The sequence below is a fragment of the Hirundo rustica genome, chromosome 10, assembly GCF_015227805.2.
Source record: "Hirundo rustica isolate bHirRus1 chromosome 10, bHirRus1.pri.v3, whole genome shotgun sequence".
NCBI lineage: Eukaryota > Metazoa > Chordata > Aves > Passeriformes > Hirundinidae > Hirundo > Hirundo rustica.
In genome coordinates, this window is record NC_053459.1 from 8,818,401 (window position 1) to 8,843,230 (window position 24,830).

The window sequence follows — 24,830 nt, forward strand, 5'->3', positions numbered from 1 at the left end:
TCAGGAGCGCAGAAGACAGAACATCTTGGCATTAGAGCAGCCACTGTGCCCCAGCCATTCCTAAAAGTTTGTGCTACTGTGGTTGCACCAGCTTCAGACCATACACTCTGAGTGAGGAGAGGGCCAGGGGGCTGGCATTTTTTAAACAGAAATTGGAAAGCCAAAAAGACACTCAAAGAAAGTTCAGCTTTACTATTTCTTCTAGGAAAGTGAAGTCTGAGGCCACGGATGAGACTAAAAGCTCACGAGTTTGCACAGTAACCTTTCTCTTATCTCAATTACCCAGCAGAATGCCGTGGTATTTGCAGACTTACACACAGAATAAATTTTTCCAACCTAGTTTATTTTCTTCTTAGCCTCTTTCAGTGTGCTAGTCACTATCAAAATCTTTCTACCTTGTTGCATTCATGTTTGTAGGAAAAAAATCAATTGATAGTGTGTTGGATCTGAGTAAATTTACCCTTGCAGAAAACAGTTTTCCTGTCAGATTATATTTCCATCACAAAACTTACTTGCAGGGATTTAACACATCTCCTGCTGTTATGCTGCATGAATGACAAGCAAGGAATGTTGGAGTTTTCCCCATTTAATGATTTATCTTTGTTTTCACCTTTTTCTCTGTGTGTATAAGCTGTTCCTGGCCTAGCTCTTACATACTTAATAGGGGAGTACAAGTGCTGGTAGCTCTAAGTGGTTTGTTGTGCTGCTATGACATTTATTAGCAGGTGGCAAAACATGTAGCCATGGTAAAAATGTGTTTCTTTGCAGAAATTATATGTTGCATCTCATCCAAGCAGTCTCACACCTTCTCTTAGGTCAAAGAGGAGAGAGAAAATGGGGATGGGAGGTTTCTTCTTCCAGTCAGGCTCAAGATAGGAGCAATGTGAAACTAAATGGTATCTAAAATTTGAGCTAGGAAAAAAGATCCACTTAAAGGAAGTATGCTTTTGGAAAGAGTTTTAATAGACAACAAAGAATATGTTTCACCTGGAGATCTCAACAGACAGATGCTGTGCCCCTCCTTTCTGTGTGTTGGCATGAGCTTAGGGCAAGAGGAAAATAATCCAAAAAGGCTTTCCCAAGGTTACCCTGAGCAGAGTTCTGTCAGGGAAGAATCCCATTGTCTCCAGCAAATGAGGGGTCCCCGTGGTGGTGACTGCAGAGCAGTCGGAAAACTGCCCTGATGTGGGTGACCCGCTTGAAAAACACGCGCTCAAATTTGCATAAACACTTAGTTCTCATTAAACATTTAAATGGAGTGGCACAAAATGCACCCCACAGCTACACCAGAAGGGATTTACTCCAACCTAAGCAAGGAGCCAAACAAACTCAGTGGACCCAGATTTGCTGACATAATCAGGGAGACACAAAGGTGATATAAAGCTCATAATTTCTTTTAGATCCTGTCCTGGAGCCTGCTCATCCAGCCCAGAGGACCTGGAGGCTTTGTGACACTCCCACCAAGGCATTCCAGGAGAGCCTGGCTCCTGTGCCAGGATGAAGCATAGGGCTCTACCTTCAGGCTGATGCCAGGAAGGGCTTTGGGAAGCAGTTCACTGAGCATCAGTTGTAGGAGCTGGGCAGTTGCCAGACAAGCCCTTTTTAAGATCTCCCTCCCCAGGTGTGTAGGACCTGCCTTGCTCATGGGCTGCAGGTTTTTGCCTTAGCAGAGGAAGGCAGAGCCCGGCACATTGGATCATGTCGTTACACAGCAGAACTGCTGAGTGGCTGTGGGGAACTTCTAAAATAATTGTGCCGCACTTATTCACCAGGGTACATTACATTTGGAACCAGAGGTCACTTTCCTTTCTTTACAAGGGAAAACATTGTGAGTGAACCCGTAATTTTGAGTACACTAATTCCAAGACATTTGCAGATACCAAGTGGTTTCCTGGAATAACAGCCTCTCTCAAGAGAAACGTCAACTGCATTTAATCAGCCACATTTAGAGCTCTGCTACATCTGCAAATGAATTATTAACGATCTCAAATGTTTTTGAATGATCCTAAAGTCAGGAATAACATGGCTCTTCAGCTAATCAGCTCTGATTCAGGGCTTCTCCTTTCCACTTTATGCACTAGAGGCTCTGCACCTGCCTGCTGCTGCTAGCTGGAGTTCCTGTAGCCCACATTAACCTCTCTGGAGGTGCCTGGGTAACTGAACAAATGCAACGTGCAGCTGACATCCAGCTGTGTCTGTATGGATTTACTAGCATCACGCAGCAAACAGCCACTGCTCAGTGCCATGGAGCCTGGGGGAAGGTATGGGATGCTCCAGGGAATGCTGCTCCCACACACCACTGCACAGAGCTCCTCTGCTCCCGGGATGTCCTGTGCGTGACCTAACTAATGGAAGATGGGGCTGGGTCAGGTGTGTCTGGAGATGCAGGTTTGAGTCATTAGTGTTCTCATTAGTAACAGCAAGAATGGCAGAATGAAGCTGGAGGACAAAGCACAGCCCGGGCTGCCTGTGCTCCAGCCTTGGCTCCCTTCTGTCATGTTAAGAAAATCATGGCTTATGTCACTTCTCCTGCAAAATGAGTGTCTTGTAAAGTGCTTTGGGAAACAGTTACAACTGTCACATTACATGCAACTCAAGCCCTTCCACTGCACTGTGGAAATACCCTTTTAGAAGGAAATAATTGCTACAATCTCATTTCTCCAGTTGAGGTAATTTGGTTACATTAATTTTTGAATCAACAAGTGTTCTCATTTAAGAGCTCCAGCTGACAAAATAATTAAACCATCAAGAGGCAGATGTAAACAAAGCACTTGCAGCAGCATATGAATTAATGAAAAAAAAAAAAAACAAAAAAACCCCACAAAAACAAAAAACAAACCAAAGCACCACCAGCATTTACTCTTATGGGTACTAATAAATGAATTTTAGTGTATGTACAAAGAACTACCTCAGATCCCGAGAAAGGCATTCAGTAGCCTGGTGTATTCAGACCAGATACAGAATTTCTGTTCAATCTGTGTGTTGGGGAGGTCTTTAAATATGAGGACACAATTAAGCAAGTTTTAGGAGGAAGATTTGAGCAGAAACATTTTCTTTGCTGGACAAAAGCCACTGACACAGAGAGTATAAACCAGCTGCATCTGGGAAGCTGTCAAATCATAACACAAAAGGGGAATTAAAAATCTGTTCCTCACTTTGCCTGAGCAAAAATTGCAGGGTGGTCACTTTATTTTGTACATAATTATAATAATAAACTTGATAGTGTATCTGTTATGGATTATGCATTCTGTGTGCATTATTAACAACATGACTGTTTGTCCCACTGCACCCATAAGGAAAACACAAACCACAGACAAATGAAAGCAGAAGCAGCCGTGGCTATTAAGAACAATTAAGCACTACACAGCCTCTCTGCGGGGGGAGGCTCTGGAGTGGTTTAATGGAGCAGATCTCATGATGGGATGTACATTTGGATAATGCTGTCTTGCATGCTCAGGTATAACTATCGCTCTTCTGCGGGAGCCCTGGCTGCAAGAGGCGGCTATGGCTACCAAGAGAGTGCTGCCTATTTAATATTTTCTCATTTCATTTAATTCCAGTATAGAGTTGGAGATGAGTTTGTTAGAAATGAAGCACTTCATAGGGAGATTAGTTGTCTGCTTTCTGTGGCTTGAAGAGGAAAAAGTACTGACTGATGTAACTTCTTAGCTTGAAATCAGCTTGACGTTTTCAAGTAGTTTTTTCAGATGAAGAGTAATTTCATTCTTTTGAGCACAACACCCTTTCTCTTGTTTGTGAAGATGAACCACAAAGTCCCTAATGGCTTGCACGTGCTGCGAGGGAGGTGGTCTTCTAAAAAGTGATATAGTTAATCATGCCAAGATTCAGATTTTCCAAAGCTTATTTTGTCTTCCACACAGTGTCTGACAGCATCTGTCCTTTTATGCATAGGTTTGTACTACTGATTTCTTTGATATAAAATCATCCTGGTATCCAAAATTTTCATTGAGCTCTCCCTGAGTAAGAGCCTGGAGGCAGTCAAACAGTCCCCAGGGCTTTGGTCAGCTCAGGAGCCTGGGTAGCCCAGGGCAAGGCAGTGCTGTAGGTTATGGCAGGAAGGGAGTGATAGCTCCCACCTGTCATGTGTCACCACGTGTGACATCTCTTCCAGGTCCTACACACACCTGGAAAATCAGATATTTTATTGTCTGTAGTGTATTCAAGGAATAATGGTTGGAACAGGGGCTGCACTCCTGTCAGCTGTGATTGCTGAAGGTAATGGCCACACTGAAGATGAAGTTTTATTTTTGCACCCTTTGTACTTCATTAGACTTTGCCCCACCCCACTTAGCCCAGATGAGCTGTTGCAGAATACACAGGGAAAAGTGCTTTTAAACTATAATCCTGGGAATGAGCTGTCCCAGTGAAAACCACATCATAACAGGAGCTTGAGAGACATTTCAAGTGTCCAGATAGTGTGCTGAATAGTAAAGGGTTTCTGTGTATTTATATGACGTGTAATGGTCATTTCATGAAAAGGGAAATGATATTTTTATCAGACAAACCAATGCCGTTCCCCACAGGGGAGTTCCCTGCCTGCCTTGCCTTGGAGCCTGGCTCTTTTGTTGTGGTGGTTATCATGAGAGATGGAGGGGGATTCCTCTGCTGAGCTTCCCAGCTACTCCAGCAGAGCTTCCCAGAGCTCACATATGAAGGTTCTATTCTGTATTTTTTCAGAGCTTCGTCATCAAGTCTGTCTCAGCTGGACAGATCATTCATGCTCCTCCTGCTGCCAGGAGGTACTGATATACCTTTTAATTATGTGAGGACCAAATTTCAGTTGTAGGTAATGCAGTTATCACACTGATCGACTTCAGCAAGCTCTTTAGGTACTCCCTGCCCTTAGGGGTAATATCAGATGATGTTCTTCTGGCCCTGAAAACCACAAGTTTATGCTTACAACTTAATTTGTAGAAAAAATAATATATTTCAGAAGAGTCATCTGTAGAAATTAAAACACGTTTCCAATCAGTATGACTTTTTCAACTGTCACAAAGAAACACAGTCGATTGTCCAGAAATAGTTTATTCATCAACAATAAAACACTGAATAGAAAAAGCCTTGTAAATAAAACTATATATATATATAATGCTTAATTTTTTCTTTATTCGATACTGCACAAAAACCACTACAGACAGTAACAAAATAATCCAATTAATCTTAAAAATTTCAAATGATAATTGTCACTCTTCATTTATCATGTTTTATTAACAATGCAAAGGTAATTTGTTTATGTATTATACTTTTACTTGATATCATTAAATTGTTTCTTAAAACACTTGAAGCAATTTGTTGTTTGCCCCATAATTTATAACATATATCAATAAACAATATAACAGCTCTGAGAAAGATATGCAGACTGTTCAATGGTCAATAGTCTACCATAGGTTGTTTAGTGGGAGAGCAGGAATAAATCACAACTGAATTGGGATAGAAGTCAACACATTGAAGAGAAATAATACTTGGGGAACAATTACATGTTTTCCATTGCTCGCTTGGTAATGTGATCTCTTTCAAGCTCTGATTTCTCCTGTTTTAGATACTCCAGCACCTTTGCCAGCATATCCTCATCCAGGTACTGCCTGGTCTGTGTGTCATCAGCTTCCCCAGCCATGGAGAGCCTTTTGCTGAGCGAAGCCAACTTGGCAGCCTCCTGTGGTGCCAGCTGGTTTAGGTGCTCTCGGATGGCCTGCTCCAGGTGCTCCTCTTCCTGCAGGTTGTTCTCAGAAGCTGCAGCCGGGACTCGTTTCATCTGGTTCGTATTGATCACTTCAGGGTATTTTGCCAGCACCTTTGCCAAGTAATCGGCCAGTTCTTCATCCTTCTCGTTCAGTTTCTCATACTCCGTTTGTCGTCTTTCCAAATCGTTCATCCAGGCAGCTTTAGGGAACAGGTGTCCTTTCAATCTTCTGGGAATGTAAGACAGTCTTGGCAAATCATTTTCTTGATTAAGACGATTTAGTAAGTAGGAGGGATTCTGATTAGCTAAATTGTCATTTCCCAGAAGGCTGACAATATCTTCAATATTGAGGTCTTCAGGTAGATTTTCTGGAATAAGAGGCTGCTTCATGTACCCATTTTTAGAGTTTACATTATTTTTAAATATATCGCTCTGTCCTAGATTGGTTTCAGATATCTCGTCGAGGTCTTCTGGGAATTCCATTTCCTGCTCAGCTTCCAACCTTTCACTCTGAAGCTGCTTTTTTTCTCCAGATTTCAACATGTCTATTAAATCCTCAGGAGGAATTTGCAAATTCCTTGAGATTTCTATCAGCTGAGCTATAGCCTGAGGATCAAGTTGTTTATCCAAAAACATGGAGGCTCTTTTTTCCTCAAGTTCTCCTCCAGTCCTTAATTTCCTATTCCCGGCACTACCCATCAGCCTCTTCAGGTAATAATTCATTAGCTTTGAAACATCCTCTGACACCTGATCTTTATTTTCTCTTCTTATTTCATCCTCAAGGAAGCTGAGTTTTCCTGATCTTTTCATTTCGTCGTCAATCTCCTCTTCGTGTTTATCAATCTCCTCTTTGCTATCTTTTATCTCTTCCTGGGTTTGGCTTTCCACTTTTTCCTCTATGGGATTCCAATCTTCTCCTCCAACCACATCTTCATAGGCGATGTTATTCACTTTGTACACATCATCTTCATCATCTGTATACAATTTCTGGTCCTCATCCAGCCTTTCTTTCTTGTGGTTACTGGGTCCTGCCATCTTGCCCAGCTCCTGGAACACCGACTCCAGCGTGGCAAGGCTCTGGGGGGTGTATTGCTCTTCCACGATTTCGTTGGTACGCTTGAAGGGGCTGTCTCTTGAACTCTCTTCATAGTGCCCGAGTGGCGCTTTGAGGTACTTTTGCCACCTCTCAGGCCACTTGTAAGCCTCGTAATCATCAGTTACTCCAGCTGGAAAGTTGTTATCTGAACTCAGACCGTAAGGTTTATTCTCCTTTGGGCCAGCTTTTGACTCCTTCTCAGCTTGCCGCAAGGCTTCCAGCATTACCTTAACCCACTGGGACTCATCTTCAGTCAAGGAATCCCGTACATTATCCGGGAGGTGAAGCTGATCCTTGCTTTCTCTCTGTGGGAGGAGGTACGGGACACTTTGATAAGAGTTGTAATCAGGGCTGCTTTCTCCCTTGTTGGTTTGTTTGCGAAGGTCTTCTATGTATTCCAGTGCCTTGATCATATCGGGATTTGGGAGCCTTTGTAAGTTTTTCATTGCATAGTCTGGATCTTTCTGAAGCAGCTGGTGCTGCTGGAAGGAGGCTGCATCAACCCAACAGACTAGGACAAAGAAAAAGGTGAGAGCACAGGCTGCTCCAGGATGGAAGGTTTTAGTTTCTGCCATGTTTAAAATATTTCCTTTAAATAAAGAATAAGAAGAAAAAAAGAAGCTGTTAACACATGGAGACAGGCTTAGGAAACAGAGCTATGCAAGAAATTTCTTATCTCTATGCTCCACGTACTTTACGAACATTTATTGTCCAATGGCAGCACCAAGTACAAAATACCAATCCTATATAACTCATGAAATGCCCGTAGACATACCTAGATGTAATTTTGATCATGAGAACAAAGCACCTAAACAACAAAATCAGTGTATCCATACATTTAAATGCTGCTCATAATACTAATATTAAAATTACAGACAGAAATATGTTGTGGGATTGCTCCATAGGGCTTCTAATTTCATGCCAGGACAATATCACTGAATGGTGCTAAACTGCAATAAAATTAACGTGATGAAGTGGGTAACATGGCATATAAAATTACTTGCAAGTTTATTTCTGTCAGTACTGATAGTACTGAAGCTATTACTTCCTTTATTTTGCTATTTCATTAAAAAAATTATTTGTATTACATGTGAATATCAGTTAATGATTCTACGAGTCATCTTCCTAGGGTAATGATCTCTTATATGAGAGGAAAACTATAATTTACCCTAAAGGTACAAATAATTTTACTGAATCCTTTAAAGCCCATCTTGGAAATGAGCTCAAGTAGGTGGGTTCTGGGTGGTGATTTCACTTGTTTGCTTATTCATTCACTTCAACAGAAATTGAATCAGGTCCCAGGACAGGCAGAAATAAGACCACTGGCAAATTTGGTTACAATAGATCAGTAGAAGCCTACGTCTGCCCAGCTTACACCAGACAAAAATAAACTCTGGAAAAGAACTGGGAAAAATATGCCTCTGACAGAATTAAGACGATTACAGCATCGCTGGGCAGGAGGATACAGCTGCAAAAGCCCAGCCTTGCAGGGAGCTGGGCACCCTCCACATGGCACAGGGGAAAACTGCCATCAGTCATTCCCCAGTACACGCTCAGGCACTGGTACACTGGGTCCACAGGACAGATTAGATTCTTTTCTGATCCAGTTACACTAACAAATAAAGTACAATAATGAGAAAGGAATGATAAAGATAGAAACTGCTTTGATTAATTGACCTATTTTGGTTCCTTAGGTTTTTGGCTTGGTAAAAGCATCCTGTTGAGACGCTGGTGGTTCATGACAGGCTGAAAGAGCTGTGTACACCCGTGTTTACCCACTGCTGGAAGTAGAAAGTGAGCATGACTATGTTAATTTCAGCTCACTTGTAGATTTTTCCAGTTTTTGTCCTTAACATAATGTGACTCAACTAAATAATTAAAGCACTATCAGTTCAGAGAGCTGCTTATTTTTTCTCCCTCAAGTATGCATAAGCAGGCTAACAGGCATAATAGCAAACAATTTCCCCAAACATTTCTGACTTCAAGGCTGGATACATTTGAGCATTGACTTCACTAAATGACTAGTTCAACAGCTGATTAGGAGGTCCCACTCTCTGAGTTTGCCTTGAGACAAAGCCAACAGATTGTTTCATTTTCTGTCACAGAAAAGGCACTAGCCCAGTACATAAACGTATATCTCAATTAAAAAAACCCCAAACAAACACCCCCCACCCCCCCAAAAAAAAACCCTAAAAAAACCCAACAAATAAAAAACCAACAGAAAACACAATCGTCACCCAATTTTCTATTTCTGTAGCAAATAAGTGAAATTAAGACTTTCTTTTTCAGCAGACTGGTTATTAACAGAGTTCATTTGATTAGCACATGAGAAATTGTCCTTTCTAAGGCATGGGGAAGGAAGAGTCATTCTATAATCATCTGCCAAGCACCTCCCACTCACAAAGACCAGGAACTCACCCTCCTTTGCTGCACACAATTTGGATTGTTACAGCCTTTGCAAGAGCTGTCAGCATCCCACTAAAATCCAAATGTGTGCAACGAGGCAAAGTTTAGCGTTCCACAAGGATGTTGCTCAATTGAATATTTCCTTTGGAGGAATAACAGATCATTGGCTCCTCTCTACACATTCTGTGTTCATTTCCCTCTAGGTCAATTTTTATTTCTAATTTATTGGTACATGATATTTGAAAACCTTGTCAAATAGATTTGGGGATGATTTCTTTTAAAAGCTATGAGTTTGGGTCGTAAATCTTGTCATTAAATATACTTTGCTATCCAAGGTAAGATGATTGCTCCCAAGCCTTTCAGACTTTAATTCCACATTTGTTTTTAAAACAGGACGTTTTAGCCTATCTTTAGGAAATATTGCAAGCATTCTCCTCTGCTTCTCAAAGGACAACATGCTAAAACATCTCTTTTGTCTCCAGATTGATAACTGCGAAGCCAGTCTAGATGGAAAGCATATTTTCTCCTCTATTAGCACCCAACAAACAGGAAAATCATCTTTTAGCCAACAAATGAAGATGAAGAAGCTCCTCTTCACAAAATGAGGCAATCATGATCAAAATTTAACACATAAAAAGGAAATAGACACAGAAAAAAAGTTCCCTAAAAAACAGACTCAGAAGATATCTCCTTTCTGGGATGTTTCCATGGTAGCAGTAATTTTCTCTCTCATTCTCCTAGCAGTTGTTTCTGATGTGACTCTAATGTTTCCAGTGAAATTTAGCTATGAAAACTCATAGGTTTTTTTCCATAGATGTGTCCCTGCTGTGAGAGTCTTATGTGAAACCTAACAGCAGTTTTCATAGGGAAAATAAATATATCATGCACTCTTCCTCCCATTTCTTTTTTTGCAAGAAATAACACGACCGCAGTAAATTTGCCTTTTTAAAAAGCATCTCTAACCCTTTACCCTGTGGAAAGAACTGAAAACATGAAGCAGACAGCAACGAAGGGTAAAAGCCCAAACCCAGAGCAGTTCTAGTGAACATAAGGACTGTTTGTGAGCGGATACATCTGGGAAGTGACTCGGAGGGTGTTCGCACCCCAGGGAACCCCCGCCCATCCACTGGAGTGCCGTGTCCGGGACCCGGCATGGCTGAGCGCTCGGCTTCCCGTCTGAGCCCGGGCGGTGCTGACAGTACATGTATACAATACAGTGATAGGGGCACGTTTCATAGAGATGTGCTCCCTCGCAAGCCCCAGCCCCGGCACCACCGGCTCTCGGTGGGACTTCACCGCTCTCTCGGTGCCGGATCCCCCTGCGCATCCCGACATCCCGACATCCATCCCGACGGCCCGACATCCATCCCGACGGCCCTGCAGCCCTACCTGCGCTTCTGCCGCTCCGCCGCCTTCAGCACCGGGACAGCGGCCGCTTATACCGCCCTGCCCGGCCGTACCGCCCTCGTCGCCGCCCGTACCGCCCTGCCCGCTCGCACCGCCCCGGCCGCGCGTCACGGTCCCGCCCCGCCCCGCCCGGCCCGGCCCGGCCTGGCGGAGCCTCCGCTGGGCCCCGGCGGGCGGAGCCGGCCTGTCACCCCCGGCGCACACCCGCGCACGGGGCACCGGCAGGGGCAAGGGGAAAACAGGGAGAAAATTAAAAAAAAAAAAAAAAAAAAAAAAAAAAAAAAAGACAGAGGAAAAAAAGCCACATGTCGAAACATGAGGAGAAAAGCAAGGGCAAGGAAGAAAGAAGGGAGGGGGGGGAAATAAATAAATAAATAAATAAATAAATAAATAAAGGGACGTGATACAGCCAGTGCCTTCTGTTTCTCAGCTCCTACAGAGTGGGAGGAAGGACTTTATTGATAAACCCGACCTACACCTCGGGGGTGGGTGAAGGTGACCCACGCCTCAGGAGATGGGTGCAGGCCGAAGCAGCAGCAGGGACACACGGCCCGGGCTGTGGGGCAGGAGCAAAGCTGGGGACACGCTGGGGCTGGAGGTGGGTGTGAGCCCAGCTGTGAGGAAGACTCTGCACCCCAGGGTCAGTGTGTGTGTGTGTGTGTGCCCGGCTGTGCCCATGCCTTGGCAGCAGTTGGCCTTTCAACGTCTACGGCCAGCAGGGGTTTTTTATTTTTTCTCTTTAGTTCATTGACCAAGCTTCATTTCTGGCTTTGTCACAGGGCAGAGATAGTTCATACAGCTGGGAACTGTATTGCTGAACACCACATCCCCTTCAGCAGGGCTCTGGATTGTCTGTCATCAGGTGTAGGAGGCCCTGGAGCTCAGGACCAGCTAGAGATGGGCGCTCCTGAGGAAGGGGGCTGAGCAGGGAAGGACCCTCCACTATTTATCCGTGTAGATGGAAAAACTGAAGAATGTTGAGGAAAGATAAGGCAGAAGGCTCCTCCTGATCCAGTAGCCCCATCCCAGCCTGTGTGCTCTGGCTCTGCCAGTGGCTGTGGCATGGGACAGGGGCCAGGCTGGTGCTCCTCTGGATGGGGATGGAGCCAGAGAGGGACAACCTATCCCTGGCACCACTGCCAGGAGCTGCTGAAAAGGCCCTCACCATTTTACCTCGTTCTCAGCACTCAAAAGGGCACCACTTGCACGCCTGGATCAACGGGGTGGGTGAATACCACTATGCCATAAATCACAAAACACAAGATGTAACACATGGCTTCAGCTGATGCTCGTAGTTTCAGCTTGTTCCTTCTTCCTTTCTAGCTTTCTTTCTATTACAGAAAGGTTGTTTTACTTTGGCTTTTAAATAAGGATTCCTTTTCCCGAAAAATAAATCTTTCCTGACAATTTTGACCTTTTACAGCACAAAATGCAGAAACCACGCCCCCCCCCCCCAAAAAAAAAAAAAAACCTAGGATGAATGTACCTTCCAAGCCAATAAGCATTACAAAATTAAATTATTGTAAGAACAGTAAGCTAGAAATAATAGCCATGAACAGACAACACGACAATCCTGGCTGCATTTGCTGTAGTTGACATGGAGATCTGGAAATAGAGATCTTGTTTCACCTCACATAGTTTTATGAAAAAAATACAGTATCAGTTTTTGTGCTGAAACTCTTCAGAAGCTCTTTATTCTGGCCCCAGATTCCATCCAGACTCACCTGCATTACCAGACCCAGGAAGAAAAGAGTCAAAAAAAAAAAAAAAAATTGCACTAGGGCCCGTGACAGCAACCCTGAGGAGGGGAAACGGAAAGGCATCACTGCAGCAAGCAGAGGGCAAGGTCCAAGTGCCCTCTGAGCAGTGGGGAACTGTACTGCTGAGCACCACATCCTCTTCAGCAGGGCTCTGAATGCCCACAAAACACAGCTCTGCAGACATTGCTATTGCTAATACACCCCAGTCCATGGACAGAATACTCAATGTAATCAAAACCAACGAACAAAATAATAACAGAAAACACCCAGAAGAAAATTACTCAATTCAGACTTTCAGGAATTTTCTTGTGCTTCTGCAAGTATTTCCAACAGGCTCTTGTGCTTTCTGTCACCAAATGACTAATACTTATGGAGCAAATTCTTTCCCATGAAATCATCCTGTTGAACCCCATCCATCTATCCCTGATCTTCTGCATTAGAGTGCATTTCAGACAACCCAAATTATTTGGCATGTGAGCAAGATTCCATCCTCCTTAACCACTCACCTCAGATTTACAGCATATAAAGCCAGGCAGAGACTTGGCTGAGGTCTCTGCTGTGGCTATTCTGGGTTCAGTGGATAAAATTTTCCAAAGGCTTTCCAGAATCCATCTGTCAATTTTACTCCATATCAAAAAGCGTTGCCTGGACTTTGTGCTTACGATTGATTGCATCCACACAGCCCTATAAGGAGGGCCTTACTGAATGTGCTTTTTTTGGTCATATTAAATGTACAGCATTCTTTTCCTCAGAATGAGTCACGCAGCAGAAAATTGGATCTCTTCTGTCATCAGAAGTTCCATGGCATTTTACACAAGAGAAAGATCACATCACAGTACCTCTAAATTTTAGGAAATTGCATTAGAATTAGCTCAATATCAACTGCTTAAGCAAAGGAGCTAGGTACTCTTGTTTTTCTGAGTGAATTTTGACCATGCTGCATCCTTTTGTGGATCCTGGGAACAGCCCAGCTCTATCCGCAGTGATTTCTCTGAACAGCTTGCCTTGTCACATGCTCTCCCTTACCTAGTCATGCATCATGAGAAGATAAAAGTTAATCAATCAGCCCTGCACCTTGCAGCAAAAGGCTTTTATTTCATCTCAAGCAAGAAAGAGGGCATGGGGTTGGGAAGGGAATTTCACTGCAGCAAACAGAGGCCAGAGGGTTCCAGCCCACTCTGTTTTGTCATACTCCAGCTGGAATATCATCATCCCTACAGTCAGTGGGAAAAGTCAGGAAACTTGTCTTGAGGAGGAAGCAGGGTCTGGCAAAGGGGCTTGGGGTGACTGTCCTTGTGCCCAGGCCACACCAGCACCAGTGGGGCGATGGTGGCCAGAACCACAACTGTTCATGGACCGTGGCCTCCCACCACAGCTGCCAGCTCCCAGGAGAGGATGGAACGATGATCTTGCTGGAATGACCATCCCAGGAGAAACACAGAGGCAGCACATTTGTCTGGCTGCTGTGACCCTTTTCTAAACACCAGAATGTTTTGTACTTCTGCAGCTCTAGCTCTCTCCTCCTCTAATTGGTGCCACCAAGATCAGCACTACTTAAAAATAAATCATGGTTGTGTCAATATTGATTATTTCCTCCCCCTTCTTCTGTTTCTAGTAGCAACTAAAAATAATTTACAATTCATTACAGACATGACATCTCCTGCAGAATAAATGCCATTGTCACATTTAAAATTCAGTCCATATCTGACTTGAACATCTTCATTTCCCCTGTATATAATGAGAAAGAAGAGGTTTTCTTTCCTCAGAAACAGCTCATCTGCCATCATAGATACAGATTCTTTTAAATTATTTTAATTTTAAAATACTTGATCTCTGCTTGTTTCCAACATCAGACTTGTCATTTTCTGCTCATTTTGCATGCTTGAAAGATCAATCAAATTTGTATGCAAATATTTTTGGCCTCCCTAAATTTAGTGCACAATAAATGGCTCAAATTTCATTTCCAAAGCCATAAGGGGAGGGATAAATACAGCACTGTAAGGAAAAATAAGGGCTCTGCAGTCCTTTAAAAGCAGGGACGTCAAGGCAAGCATCCACTGGCTGTAGATCACCGGGCTTTATTCAACACTTCGACGAGATGAAGCAGGTTTAACACCAGCCTGCCCCACACGGCCCCCTGGGGGGACATTTCAAGAACAGGAAAAGCTAAGGAAAACCGGAAAAAACCCCCAAATCTGGACTTTTAACCAACATTTACAATTTCAGGCTGTCTGCTTATTAAAAAAATAACTGGGAAGAGGAGGCTTAGGCAAGGTTTGGCTGCCACCCCTGCAGCACGGGCCATGGGGATCATCGCTTCCCACCCACCGCAGCTCTGCACCGGGGCTGGGCTCACCTGGGGCTCAGCGGTGCCACGCCACCTCAGAGTCCTTCCCTAGGGCTTTGCCACCCCTCCAGTGCCTCTCGTTTTCTCCAGTGACTGCTGGAGGAGCCCAGCCCCGCTGCCTCACTGCTGCTGCCTGCCCAGTGACCTACACTTACTATGGGATGCCTGAAGCTTGGGATAATTGGGCTCGACTCCATAGGAGAGACCCCCTGCTCAGGGCAGGGAATGGGAGCATTCAGATCAGCCGGAGCCAGAGGGGCAGAGAAGCCTGTGCTGGAAGGAGCTGCAAAAGAAGCAGAAGAATCAAGAGGGGAAGAGTTTACTGCTATAATTGTTCCAGTATAGCAGCCTCCACTTTGAGTACCCAGCACAGGAATAGCAAAACACCAACGGATTAAGGAATATATTCCTTCTCATAGAACCACCAAATTATTTTTATCCCCAGGCCTCCCACACACATACTCACATATTTTCTCCTGAGGAGTTTCAAGGCTTTTCACAAGCCTGTGACATCTGCTTACCAACATTTGGTGTAAAAATATCGATATCTGCTCTGCATAGCTGTTCTGAGTGCTACATTTACCAGCCAGTAAAGATCAAGAGTCTCCCGGGAGCTGGCTGGATCAAACTGTCATGATTTCAGCACTGCTTTGCGTCAGACAGCAGAATTTAAAGTCGAAACACAGATAGTTCAGGGAGGAAGACAATGTGAAGCCCTGAGTCATAGCCTGCTGAGGTTGAGGAGAACAGATTAATAGACAGCAAACATGAATGAAACTGAAGGGCTCGTTTAGTCACGCGGCTGCTTCTGAAACCCAAAATAGGATTTCTTTTTAGTCGTTGGGCATGAAAAGAGGACTTCTTTGCACTTTGCCAAGGAGAAGTTGGCAAAAGAGTTTTAATTAGCATGGGACAGACTCCCCTTTGCCTTGACACCCCGAGGGGCTCAGCTGCAGGGCTGGCTGTGCTCAGGCAGGGGTTGCTGCTCACAGCCTGCTCTAACCACTCATCATCCACGGGATGCTGCACGACCCGGCAAACTTTCAGCGTCATTCAGATATGGAAAAGGCAGCCTTTACTCCAGCCCCAGCCTACTCTCCTTTGCTAAAGTTGATTCAAACTACTCTGCTTGTAGCCAGGTGGGGTTTGTCTGGGGTGCTGCGCTGCTCCCCACTGCTGGCTCACGGGGAAAGGAGACAAAGCAACCGTGTCCTGGCAGTCGGAGAATCTGCACAGGTTCACCCCAAATCATTGGAGATTACATAACTGAAACACCTCAGAGCAGCTGTGGCAACAAGGAGCAGCAGCAGCCAGCAAAACCGGTTTGCCTGTGCCTTCCCACTGCATTCCACCTGCTCGTGTCAAGATCCTCAGCTGGTGCGAGTGTCCAGCCTGAGGCACGGGCCACCTTGGGGGGTCGGGGTCAGCCAGGATTGCCCTTCCGTGATGTTTTCTCTTGAGAGAACACAAAAGTTTTACATGGGAGAGAAAAAAGTTTGCACAACAGTGATCTGTAAACATATTTATGTGAGTTTTCATGTTAAATAAATAGAGAGAAGTGCTTTTGCAGTTGTGCATAAGATTAGGTCCATTATTTAGTCCTCTGCTAAGTTGTTCAGCAATTCTTCTGTGCAGAAACCTTGTGATCTTGGGGCTAAGTCTTTTCCTTACTTACATTCAAGCCTCATTAATTTTTACATTAATCACTCATCAACATGAAGAAGCTCAGTGATTTTGGATCTCCGTGTCTCTGGCAGAAAAATGTCCATTTTATTATCGGCTGCCTTGTCTGACAACAAAGGACAGGGTTCAGAGGAGCAAAACTGCCACTCCAAATTAACACTTCTGTGCTTCCTCTGGTTTTTTTTAGACCCCCAACCATTCCCAAAGCATGAGCCAGCATCTGACATTACTGCATGTGGGCAAAGGTTCTTCCACCCCCAGGCCATTAGGGCAACAGGTGCTTTAGGAATAGTGCATGTAAGAATTTATGTGCTAAATATGCCCTGCTCCATGCCATAAAACATTATCACCATTTTCTTGTGCATTGTCCTTGTCAGGGTCATTCCTTTCATGGTTTCATTACTGCCCTTTTTGTGGCCATAGGTTTGTCCTTTGCTCAGTACATACGTGCGTGAATTCCAACTCTATTGCTACAGCAATTTACACAGATCTGAGTCAAAATCAAATCTCTTCTTTGGTCAAGAATGTGACAAAAACATACAAAAAAGACTCAGTGCAAGGCACAGCACAGACACAGTGTTATAGAATTTCCTCTTTCTACAAGAAAAGAGCAAACAATTTGATTTGTTAGCTCATGTGGACAAGGCCCTTCATGTCATGCCCTTTTTAAAAAATGTGTACTAAATTAAAAGTTTAGTCAACATAATTATGAGTGATTGCATCAAAAAGAGAGCACAAATCCATGTCCTCTCATGTGGTTATGGCTATTAGCATTTGCACATCAGCATCAAAGCAGAAATCTTGTTATTTCAAGGTTCAGCTGTGCTGACTTTGAATTTCAGGATATAGACCCTGGGAGAGCTGGCTGGCTTCAATGGCAGCTTCTTCCCTAATTCAGTGCCTGTGGAATGAAGGCAAGGCCAGAGTCTCAGTGCAAAAAGCAGAACAGATGCAGGTTAATCACCGACCCCCACTGCTGCAGGCTGTACTCAGGACTGAGCCCAGAACGGCCCACTGACCTACTGTCAGAACCTACTGACACCCACTCCTGGGTGGTGAGGGTTTAATGCCATCAAACAGATGTACAGGAGGCATGGTCTGGACAGCAGGAGACAAAGAAATCAGAGTGATCTGTGATCTGCACAATGCCACAATGAGCAAGTGTACACGGAAAGCCGCCGTGCTCCGTCCAACATGGGATGGGGTGGGAGCCACAGGGTGAGTGGGTACAGCTGGGTGCATGGCACAGCATGGCATCCATCCACTGCAAATGTGAAGAGCTCTGTTAACATCTATAATTTGCTAATTCTTATTTTCTTTTATCCTTTGCTTTTCAGTTATTAAAAGGACTCTTGCAGCAGGAAAAAACTGACAGGCAAAAGTCAAAATACAAGTGATGTCCTTGTTTTTCCAAACAGGCTCCAATCTACAGGACAACTACTAATATTTCTGCAAGCTGGGAAGAATGTTTGTTTGGATGTCCAGACTGTTTTAGATAGCAGTCTCACATCTCTCTGAGCTATAAGAGCCTTGACTGGCAAGTAAAATCCATATAATCAGGTGGAAACGCTGTAATTTTCCCCTAAGGTAAATGCTTTCTGTTATACATGCCTTACTGGTAAGTGCCTGAGATGGGCTGAGAGCCCTTCCCAGCCCTGAGGCTCCTGCTTGGGAGGGGACGTTTTTCACCAGGTTTGTAGCTGGTGCCTTTATTTTGAAGCAGTTCTGCTGCCACTGTGCTGCAAGGCATCACCACGGGCCCATCCCACCAGCAGCAGGGCTGTAAAACCCGAAAAGCACAGCCCAGGAGCTGCTCACAGATGCATTCTGCATTGCCAGGGACTCAGTGGCCATCTTCCAAAAAACCACCAGGTATCCTGTCATCTGTTCCTACTGCATTCAGCATGATCTCACAGGTGTGTTCTGCTCTCCCAAAATTAATGGTCTGAAATTCAAGACAAAAGCAATTCATTGCAGCTGTTTAAAATCAGGTCCCAAAGCCCTCAGTGAGCTGCTGTCAGCATCACCCCGAGTGTGGTTCACAGGTGCTCCTGTGTGGATGTGGGGTCACAGGGAGCCCTGGTTGGCTGTGGGTTTCCACCAATGTACCTCAAAGATGGACCAAAAGACCAGATGCTCTCTCTGCCTGGTACTGGAGATCTTGTCTGAAGAACTAAATAGATTACTTGTCCATGCCAGAAGGTTTTCACCATCTGTTGCAGATGTAATATGGATGAGGTTCTCAACTGAACATAACCATTTCATGATGCTATTATATGAAAAACACAAAACCAAAACCAAACCCAGCCGTTCCTGGTTGCTGGTGCTTGTGTTTGATCAGGGAGCCATGGCCAATGTGTTTGTTGAGGTGGATTCTCCTCAGTTTCCCCCACGTGCCTGTGCCTGTTGTGGCAGGTGTGTGTCCCCATGGTGTCATGCTCTGCCTCGGTGCCTCGCTGACCGCAGCTGCAGAAATTTGTGATGCCTCTGCTGGCTGGTTCTCACCCTGATGCACAAAGATCCCTTTCTTTGTGCATCAGGGTGAGATCCCTTTCATCCTCTCTTCTGCAAGGACCTGGCAGTGCCTGGCAGGTACAGACTTGGTCCTGTGCAGAAGCAGAGCCCCTGGGAAGGACATAACTCCCATTTTATTATATTTTTTGAAGAATGGAGGTATTTTGTAGGGGACAGGAAGAAATGGGAAGGAAGAACTGTAATGTGAGGAGACACAGCAGGAGTAGGTGAGTGAAGAAAGCAGGCAGCTGCCAGGGATGCAGCTGCAGTGCCTGAGCCAGCAGAGCAGAGACCAGCGCTGGAAACCACGGGCACAGGCTCCGAACGGGAAAGACCAGATGGTGCAGGAGCTGAGGCAGGAATATTGAGCTTCTCTTTGAGGGTCTGTGCCAAGCAGGTGGGACCAAAGGGTAATTAGGCTGATGAAGAGTGATATTAAATGTATGAAATGAGGCTTACAATGTAAGAGAAATCTTAGGGAAAATTAGTTGAAGGGAGAATTATAACAGAGTAAATCCCAGCACATTTAACCTGCAGGGAAGCAGAAATACAGAACGTGCTCCAAAAAGTAAATTCACATAAAAACTCCAGTTATGATTCCTGATTTTTACCCACCAAGCACATATATGAATTCCAGCCATTTATTTGCTTTTAAAAAGCAGTAAACCCTTAGGATTCCAAATATTTGCTTCAGTTGCAATTAGATCAAATATATTTGGAATATGCACAAAATTAAAGACATATCTAAGTGCTTTGAGCAGCAGTCAGTGTTTGCTGAATGAGAGCCCTTAACCATGATTTTTAATTAATATTGACAAAAACCTTAATCCTAAGTTTATGTTGTTACTTCTCACAGCTGCATAGACAGCCAGGGCTCAGAGACCATCTATCGACAGCAACACCCAGACAGCATTAACTTGGAAACCAAACACAACTGCAGAGGATTCTCTGTGCCAGTGGCATCAGACCAAACCAAACCAAACCTCTTTTTGTAATTATTATAACTAAGTCTACCCAGACCTTTTACAAAACAGTAACACTTCAGGAAAAGAGATTTAAAAAACAAACAAACAAACAAACAAAAAACAAACAAAAACCAAACACCACGAAAAAACCAAACTAAACCAACAACAACAAAAAAACCCACCACCAAACAAACAAGGAAGCAAGCAAAAAATTTTCAGGCAGACAGATTATAAAACAAGCCTGCAAATTTGATTGCTCTGTTGATCATTGAAAGCAGCATCTACAAACCTGCCTACAATCCACTGATAAATGAATGTGGCATCTTCCCACGACTATATTGCCTATTAGGTTAAGACTATTCTGACCTACAGAGTAGCTGTTGAATTCATACTTTGCATTGTGCTGAAGTAAGTCTTAAATTCATAAGGCAACATGAATTTTAATAATGCTGAGCAAGTCTTGCCTGACATATCAGCTGCATTAGCTTAAAAAAGATGGATCACCAAATAACATAGTATATAACCACATGTGCAGAAAATTATACACACCCCAAAGAGGGGGTTTGATCAGGTTTTCAGACAGAAAAGAAATGCAAAGCAAAGCAATTCAGGCTATGTAGTTTTCTACATCCTTAAATCCTTACACAGCACAGACACAATTTCTGAGATGACCCTGTGCCTTAATGAGGTCTCTGTGTACTTTGGGTGCTGTAAATCATTCCTCTGCAAAACTTACTTTCAATTGCCTTGTGAGTATAGAGTATAGAGTGAGGCAAAGTAGTTGCCATTGCTACACATTTCTTTCTGCTTCATTTAGAGGCCGCTAAGATACTTTCAAATTATCTGGAACAGCTGTGATATAGAAACAATTCCAGCTGAAAAACAGCATCCTGGAAAGAACCAGAAGTGCTTGTTTTGCTTGGTGACAGCAAGGATAGTCACTCTTTTGCACAAACAGAGAAGGCAGACATGACTGTAGTTTAGAGCAAGTGTAGCACCAGCAGGGGACAGAAGTGGAGGATGGTTAAATTAACCTTTCACAGACCATTTCAATGCTGACACATTTTAACACTTTTTTTCTGCAATCATGCCTCTTCTTCATCACATTTCTGAGTATTCTCTACTGCGTCTAACCCAATGAAACCCTGGCTGGGACCAGCAGGATCTGTTATGAATAGTTTCTATTCCAGTACAGCTGTTAGTGTGAGGATTGAATCTCATTATACCAGTCTAAGGAAACATACAGCATTTTCTTCTGGTCTAACTGAGTTCTGGTTAAAAAAAAAAAAAAACAAAAACCTTTATATGTAAGTAGGAATCTGTCCCTCTGCTTCTTTCATTCTGGTTTGCAGCATTTAACAGCATCCTACTACAGTACAGTGTAACAGCTCTGTCAGAACAACTGGCAGAGCACAAAAAAAAAGCAACTTCCATTATACTTTTCTTATCAAACTTCCATAATCTTCCTGTAGACTTTCATGTAGCAGTCCAGGGGAGTCAAAGCCTTGGTGGCCTTGCTGTTGAATAACAGTAACTCTGTGACCATTCCATTAATGTTATATGAACAGTAGTTCTGTAAGATATTTGCCAATATTTGTTATCTAGAGGCATTTTGGACAACCACCTTCACAGAAAGTCATATCACAGAGACAAGAATGTTTCCTTGACCAATTGTTTGCTATTCTCTGCTGCAACCCTGAAATATTTTGAAGTGGTTTGCTTATGACTCAAGAATGGGGAAAAAAAAAAAAAAAAAAAGTAAATAAAAAAGGAAATATCAGATTTTGCAGTTGATGCAGTCGGCTGACATTCATGACCTCTTGTGCTATTTAAAACCTGGATTGAAGGTGCAGAAGGAAAAGTGCCAGGTAACTTGCAAGACTGATGAGGGAAAGAAAAGTTTCCAAAACTGCAGTGCACACTTTTGCACTGATGTACCGGCAGTCAAGCATTAGGCAGGCAGACAGAGAGCTTTCATCTAAAGTAGCAATATTAGCATGCAGTGCCTGACTGCATTTTCATTTGAAGCTGAGCAAGGCAGGCTCATTCTCTCCAGCAAGTCAGTCTGATGCATTCTCCCAAGAATCATGTCCCACAGAAAAATAACCATGAAATATTAATCATTTCCTATTTAGAGCTACAACTGTCACAAATGATGTAGCTCTCTCATGTACAACCTCTTGCTGAAAAACTGCACAAGGAACACAGCAAACGTCTCGCCTGCTTCCTGGGTGGAGAAAAAGCCTGGACTGTGCAAGCAGGAGCTGGGACAGTGCTGAGTCCTGTGGCCAAACCCACACCAGATCATCCCCTGCCCACTGCCAGTTCACCCTGCCTCCCTGCTCTGGGGTGCCACGTGTTCATAACCAAGAAAGTGCTGCCAAAACCTGCTCACAAAGTTCCCTAGGGAGGCCCAGGATTGCCACACACACCAGGCAGTGCCCCCATCCCTTGCTGGAAATAAACACGGCACAAGAACACGAGGAGCGCGCAGCAAATCCGTTGATGGGGGTCTGTGCTTGGAGCGTGCGTATGGCGCTCCTGCGAGATCATCCTGGAGGCTCCCCGTGAGTTTGGAAGTTGTTCATTCAGGGCTCAGCCTCAGTGCCCCGTGATTTGCAAGGACTGCCATTCAGCCGAACCAGCAAATAATGAGAAATAATGTCTCTGAATGGCTGACAGGCAATCCAGAGCATGCAACCATTTGCATTAAACAGTCATTGTCATTTCACACACGCAGATCTCTGGCAGTCAAAACCTCACTGCGCATCATTCAGGCACCAAGGGAAAGAAATTAAATCAGTTGTTTGCTACAAATAACTCATCCAGTTGTATCTGACATGACACTGCCTCATCACTAGATACTGTCAATGCTCCAAGGTATGACCCGTGCCCAGGATCTCGGGGCATCAAACCCTGTGTGACATCTGAAGACACACACTTGGCTGTTAGAGATTGCTGCTAATGGGCCAGGAAGATCAAATTTTTCACATGGGTCAGGGGGTAAAAGCACTCCCAAAATAAAGGTGATGTTTACCAGACAGAGTTGGGTGATCTAGACCACAAAAAAATAATGTCTGTAATTGAATGTTTGTAACTGGGACGCTTTTGGGTTTGATACTAATTTTCATCTACTATCAGTCACATTCAGTCACATATTTCATGGGCGTCTTCTGATCTTTCTCAGTAACAATTATATCTTTTATTTGAAATAGATATGATATCTCACAACATAGCATTTGTTACATATGCAATTTCTTGAAACTATGTGATTCTGTAGCAATTTTTCTTCCTTGATGCGATAGAAATTAGCTTTAGACAGAATCAAAACATCCAACTATTGCCTCTGTTACCAAGAACTTCTTGGAGACAGAGAGGGAAGCCATTTTAATGGAGGTGACTTCAGTATCCACAAAAATTCAGTTCCAGTAATGGTTGCAAAACACTTTCTTCAGCCATTGCACCCAAGTTTATCGGGCTAGAAACCTTGAAACACCTGCTAGGACAATTCGCAGTTGCTCTCTAATGCTTGAAAGCAAATCAGGGTTGTTGTGCATCAACACTCACTCACACCCCAGCACAGGGACTGGAGCTGGAAGGAGGTGATCAGCATCTTTCTACCTGTACACAGTGTCTCTGAGGGTAGGGTTTGTACCCTAAAATACCCACAAATACCCACAGCCGTCCTTCCTCAGTTATCTCCCTCTCACTGGAAGATGTGTTGCTTTTGCTCTGTCTCTACTAAGGATGGGCAGCCTGCAAGAGGGAGAGCTGAGAGAAAAAGCAGGTTCCCCTTTGTAACACGAACTATGACAACTTTTCCCAATCACTGAAAAGAAAGCAGCTGATGGAGTTTTCCAGCCAGTGATGGATCCAGAGTGAGGCTGTGATGGGGCTCCAGGCTGTGGTGCCCTTTCTGCTGGCTGTGTGTAGCAGGCTGGCTGCAGAGCCATGTCTTCACTGCAGGGACTCCATCAGCTCCCTCAGCCTCCCTGTTCCCAGTTTCTCCCGACAGAACAGAAAGCTTTCCCTGACCATCACAGCTTGAACGTTAGGCGTTCAAGACTAAGAGGCCCCTTTATTATAACAAAAGGCATAAAATTTTCAGCAGGCTTTGAGGGGGCTATGAAGGCCAACAACTCACAGGATATAAAACTGCTCAAAATAAACCACAAGAAAAGAGAAATGTGGCATAATAGTCATATTGTGACAGAAATCAACTGTCTATGGCTTTGTACAGAAGTTACCTGCAAAAATCTCTGTGTTCTATAGCATTGTGGCACTAGAGCGGGCTCCAGCTCTGAAGAACAATGAATTTAACACAATTTAAAATATAGTTGTTTACAGCCTAACTGAAGAACTTTTAATAATCTCATATCACGGGCTTCACATTTAAAGCTATACCACTAAAATCCAGCGGTGAGAATGAAAAGGCCAGGTCCAGCTATTCAGAGCAGTAAATCTTTTTTCTCCTGATGTGCCGTGCAGTGAAAGGCATCAACGCTGTAACAAATATTAAGAAATCTGTCACTTGCTATCATCCAGCTGGAAAGAACAAACTCCCCAGGGCTCACTGTTGACAGCACTGAGAGAAAGAGCCTCACCTGGAATCACACATTATTTCATCACGGGGAACGCTTCAATGTGCAGCCCTTCCACTTCAGATAGGGGCGACAGGCTATTTTCTGCACTAATTAAAGGATGTTAAAATGAAATCAGCCACTTCTTATTGCCTGCCTCACATTTTGTGTTCACAGGCGTGTTCAAACACAGCTAGGGGTGGCTAAATATTAACCACGACCAACTGGAAAAAGAAAATCAATATTTTCTAGATCAGTTGTCTTTTATTTCCCCATTCTAGTGACTAGAATTTCACATGGCATTTTCTTATTTACAATTCTCATGGCTGAAGCACCCCTGGAACTAATGAATAACCACACATCCAGATTTT

The 24,830-nt window shown here is 43.9% G+C and overlaps 1 protein-coding gene across 1 annotated transcript; it reads right to left on the reverse strand.

Annotated features, from left to right (window-relative positions):
- Positions 1-5,029: 5,029 nt before the first annotated feature.
- SCG2 (secretogranin II) lies at positions 5,030-10,708 on the reverse strand. The gene is made up of 2 exons (XM_040074634.1): positions 10,593-10,708; positions 5,030-7,386 (listed from the first exon to the last, which is right to left on the reverse strand). The coding sequence occupies exon 2, from the start codon at positions 7,370-7,372 to the stop codon at positions 5,495-5,497; it is 1,878 nt and encodes a 625-aa protein (XP_039930568.1). The 5' UTR covers positions 7,373-7,386; positions 10,593-10,708; the 3' UTR covers positions 5,030-5,494.
- Positions 10,709-24,830: the final 14,122 nt, after the last annotated feature.